Here is a 5,200-nt window from a genome sequence, read left to right as displayed (position 1 = left end):
GCAGCTGATTCCACAGAGTATTTCATTTACTTGATTTTATTTTAATTGAATCAGGCCTGAGACTAGGGAAACAGAAATAGCTTTTATAGAGAATCGCACATTCTAATAGTTCTAAATTTTTCCTTATAGGAGAATTATAAACATTTGCATATTACAAGAGCTGACTACATACTTTCAAGTTTATACATTCTGCCAGAGGATTTGATCATCTACTAGAAAAAAAGGAACGAACTGTTCCATATCGTCCATAATAGGAAATTGCACAATCCCAAGAATACGGGGCAAAGAATATTCTTCTTTGACCTACTAGTCGCAGATCCAAGCAAAGATACATCACCACTCCTATGAAGAAATAAATGTGCTTCTAAAGACATGAAAATCAGATGTGATTTTATATCACACATTAGGGCTTTCCTCTTGATGTGAAACTAATAACAGCAGAGCAGCACTGGGTTTTTTTTTTTTTTTTTCTCTTTATTCTCAAACTGATTGTTAATGAGAAAACACATGGAGCAGGTTCATAATGTAACTTGAATCCTTAGTCTTCTCTTTCCAACTCAAGTACTGGAAGACGACACTCTTCATTGTATTCTGGCCATCAGGTTCTCTCTTTTCTCTGTCTTTAGAGTCCCTTCCAAAAGAAAACATTCTGCCTGGCATTCTATATTACTCCTAATTCTCAGGTGAAAAATGAGACAGAGAAGTGACATCTAAAAACATCAGGGGTTATATTTTTAAAAACAAGACGATAATTCAGATCTTATTCCTTTAATTCTTCTTTATATTACCACGGTAAAATATTTATCAAAGTCAAAGAGATTACTGATACACAATAATGACCCATGACTTTATGTTATCGATAATTATCAGTGAAGTAACTGAAAACAAGTTCAAATGTAAAAGGTGCTTTGCTATTCTGTTTATACAATATTGAAACAACCATAACATTTAAACACCCAGAAAGTTCTAAGCAATATTAAATAATAATTGATAACTGTGAAATACTGTAACATCTTGAAATATCTTCTGAATGACCAAAAACCGATGAAATTTTGTTTGGTATAACTCGTTAAGTTTTTTTACACATAACTCTATATTTTTAAAAATTGGTAATCCATGTTAAGATACATAAAACCCTTAACTGACTAGATTGTTCAATAAATAGAGCTCCACGTAGTTTTGTTGTTACAGATTAATGAGCTTATAATTCAATGAAACTCTTTCAAGAAGTTCTAGTCTATAAAATGACATGTTCAAATTGTTTGGTCCTATTATTAACGAAACTCTTCAAATTCACGTTTAATTCCTCTGAATATCACCTTTAAAGGGCCTGATTTGATTTCTGTCAAAATATATCACAAGTGTACCCTGCAGTCTCTAGTCTACGGGTTCTTCATGAGTTTCAGTTCAGTATACGCCAGCACAGTGTCCTTCCTGTGAGTTTCCCACTAGAGGACTTTCAGTACCAACTCTAATACTTTACATAAAGTATCCTGTTCTTTTCTAGGTTTGTGGTAGAATGTCAAATTAATAATGGCATGTGGTATTCCTGAGCATAACCTGCCAAAATGTAATAATTTCCTTGGAAGAAAAGCCATGGGCTGCAATCACACGTCTGAGCTGACAGACATCCAAATGGATCCTATATAAAAAGAAAAGGTTTGTGTCTTCTGGAATATGAATGTCCACTTTTAATAAATTCAAACAGATCCCAACATAGACATCTTCAAACTTGATAGGTTTTACATGACTCATCATTTCATAGATTTTGGGCACCAAATCTCTGGACATGATGTAACCCAACCCACTGCAGTAGGGAGGAAACACCCGGAAGGGATACTCCTGGTATGAAATATGGGTTTTTTGGTAAAATCCTCTATAAGAATAATTATCAATTAGAGGATAACCTGTGAAAAATTTCTCGGACTGGTTTAAATTTAAAAGATACTTCACTAAATTGCCAGTATTGATGAAAACATCAGTGTCTGTCTTCATGATGTACTTAGCATTGGGGCAAAACTCACTTACCCACCTGAATGCCATAATTGTTTTCAAGGTCAGGTTATTATATGTGTCTAAAAAATCTTGTCGTATTATGTCACCATAAAGAAGGTGTTCATCCTCTAAGGACAATGCTAACACTTTGTCTTCTTTTTCAGCTTGCTGGCCTAATAAGAAAAATGTAAGAACCTCATAGCCCCACCAAGACTTTTTTTCACCCCAAGTAACTCTAATGGCCTGTCTGGCTTTCACATCTGAAGGGTGTGAGGTCACCAGGATGACTAGAAATGGTTTTTGATGAGAGCAGTTTGAATGCTCTCGAAGCGTGAAGCGAAAGTCTTGTCTGTAAATTGGCTCGTACTCATAGAAGTACATCCAGTTCACGCGCTCTATCACATTGTAGTGGGGCAGGCTGAGGTACCACATCACGAGGAAGCTCAGGATGGACAGCAGCAGGAGGCTCCATTTGAGGGATCTCAGTGACATGCTACTTGGAATGGTGGTTAAGAGGGCCAGGGCCATCCACAGCAGCTCAGAAACACGTGAGGCTCAGATTCTGGAAGATTTACCAAAGACCTGGTTAGTAATCCACCACCTAAATCACGTTTCAAACGACATCTGATTATCTACTTAAGAAAGAGCAGAACAGAGCTCCAAACAAAACCCAAAATCCTGACCTGAATTTTATTAACGTCATTTAATGTATTTTAGTTTTTTGCATCAAAATAAAGGTTAAAAACATATCCTTGATTATTTTGGAAAATTACTACTTCTTGTTTAATATAAATAACAGTTAAAATACGATTTGGTCCGGGATGTCCAGTGCGACAGAAAGAGATGAGTAATGGGGAGGAGTTTAAAAAATACATTTGCAATAAAAAGACAAACCAACAAAAAGACTGCTTCTCTTCTTTACCACTGTGAAAAAGAAGTGAAGGATTTAATGCGAGGAGATATTACCAGCAACGTGTCCAAATAAACCAAGGGTCTTTCTCAACTGTGTGATCTAATATGAATTCTAGCAAATCTGGAGCAAGAAAAACGGTAGCTATAATAATTCATGGTGATTTGCTGGTGTGAGATGAGATAAAGGTAGAGACTCTTCATGTGAAAGGCAAGTTCTCTAAACACAAATGGATGAATCTGGAATTTTAAAATGCTCGGACTATGAAATAGCTTTTCCTTGCCCCAAACATCACCCCAGTCCCGTTTTTACCTCATGGGCTGAACTCAGTGCTCAGTTTGAACAGCAGGCACTTAAATTAAAGGCTAAGGGACTTCAGAGGAAGGGACATATCAACAACACAAGGGGCAGGCTGAGGAGGCTCCTGATGGGGCCCGTTCGCCCACGATCACCTGCAAGAGGTCTCTTTGCCAAGGGAACTGAGATTTTGCTATGGAGGATGCACAGTAATGTCATTGTATGGGAAGGCTGGTCTACCAAGGGTTCTACCTTGGGTCAATCTCAGATCTTCGGACACATAGCACTTCTGCCTCTTAATACATATAAGAATGACAGAGTCTCAAGGCTCCTTGTCCTCTCCATCTGGCTATATCTTACCTGCCATCATTATTTCAGGCCACAATAATCTTTCTTATCCTTAATAACCTTTCTTACCTTTAATGCTTTCTGTAGTTTAAATCATACAATGCAATGAAATGTTCTTGGAAAATTCTCGAGTTTGGTTTCATGTATATGTGTCTTGCCTCTCCACTTAGGTTCTGTGACCTCACTGGCAAAAAAGCATTTTTCTCACAACAAAGTGCAAGACAGAGGGCAGCCTACAGCAGCAGTGCAATGAGCACTGACTTGTCTGATATGGTATTTCCATTGGTATAAGGATAAAATCTAGGTCCATGCATCCCACACCCTATCCACCTACCCTGTTACTAGTCTTCCGTAGCCAGTTCCTGGAAAACCTGAAACAGGATGGACCCAGAATGAGAATTATGGAAGTAATTAACATCTTTGTACATCTCCTCACCTGGTTACTAGACACTGCACAACCCGAGGGGACTCCATTTACATCTCAGCCAGGGACACCTTGTACACTGATTACCAGAGCTGTCAGATGGCAGTTTTACGACTCGTTCTAACAAATCAGCACATTATAAGAAATTCTGGACGAATGGAAAGAAAGTGTCCTGAGCAAGGAGAGTCATTTATAATTGCACATAGGCAATGCGGGCCCTGTTACTCGTCAATAATGGGAATACTCAAAACAACAAATCTTATCATAAAAGTTATCTTATATGCATTCTTCAAGCCACAGTTTCTAAATGTGAAAATGTGACTGTGGTTATGACATCTACTGCTTATGGGGGACCATGAAGGAAATGAAGCAGCAGCAAAAAGAAGAGGAACTTTCTAGTTCAAAAGGAGGGAACAGCCTTTCAGGGATTAGCCAGAACAGACTTTAGGGTACCCACAACATGGTGGTTCTAAGGGCCAAGGGACCGGAATCTATACCCCAGCTCTTTCCTCTACCAACCAGGGCGAGTGGGTATATATTTATCTCTGGGGACCTCAGATTCCTCATCTCTACATTGAAGATGTTAACACAGTGTAAAGTAGTCAGAATATGTGCAAGGCACCTGGCCAGTATAAGCTTGTCAACGCAGAGAGGCCATCATCACCAGCTGGGTCCTACTCTTGTCATCTTTTCCGTCCTGTTTGTGTCTCTCAACTGACTTTTGTTGTCAAAAGGGATTATTCTAAATAATCTTGATAAACTCTTACTAAAGAAAAGTAGATTTCAAAGCCATAAATATATTTCTATTTCTTACCTTCTTCTTAATTTATTTCTTCTGAGTGAAAGACCTTCAGTTTTCACCAATTGAAAGTAGCAGTCAAAAATAATGCTTGAAATTTCTGTAATATATATAAGTAATGTTAACAGCATTTATATATTGGTCAGGGGATTAGAGGCCAATGAGGGGAAAGGATCCCCGTTCTCTTCTGAACTAGTTGAAATAAAAAGTTAAAAAGAACACCACTAGTCCACAGAATCCAGAGACGTCATGGCTTCACTGTGAATACTTGGTATTCAAGACTTAAAACATACGTCTAAGTTCTCAAGTCAGCTGATGTCTTACGTTACTCTAGGACAGGTCTACTTCCCTGATAAAGAGCTCAGGAGTCACTAAAAGAAGTAAAACACAAAACTCTTAAAAGATACTTTGCTGGTACCCTCTCTTT

At 38.0% G+C, this 5,200-nt stretch overlaps 1 protein-coding gene across 4 annotated transcripts in view; it reads right to left on the bottom strand.

The window, feature by feature from the left end:
- Nucleotides 1-726: 726 nt before the first annotated feature.
- Nucleotides 727-5,200, bottom strand: part of B3GALNT1 (beta-1,3-N-acetylgalactosaminyltransferase 1 (globoside blood group)) — a 23,122-nt gene continuing 18,648 nt past the window's right edge. For 3 of the 4 annotated variants that reach the window (XM_015586549.2, XM_006908180.3, XM_025044234.1), the window contains exons 4-6: nt 4,789-4,873; nt 3,885-3,921; nt 727-2,557 (exon numbers count right to left, since the gene is read on the bottom strand). In XM_015586549.2, coding sequence (XP_015442035.1) covers nt 1,528-2,523 — 996 coding nt within the window. In that variant the 5' untranslated portion in view covers nt 2,524-2,557; nt 3,885-3,921; nt 4,789-4,873 and the 3' untranslated portion in view covers nt 727-1,527. The remainder of the gene's footprint in view (nt 2,558-3,884; nt 3,922-4,788; nt 4,874-5,200) is intronic. The other variant, XM_025044235.1, reaches the window with a different exon arrangement.

This window comes from Pteropus alecto, unplaced genomic scaffold (assembly GCF_000325575.1).
Source record: "Pteropus alecto unplaced genomic scaffold, ASM32557v1 scaffold81, whole genome shotgun sequence".
NCBI lineage: Eukaryota > Metazoa > Chordata > Mammalia > Chiroptera > Pteropodidae > Pteropus > Pteropus alecto.
Note: the sequence above shows the minus strand (reverse complement) of the source record. Positions and strands in the feature narration are given on the sequence as shown.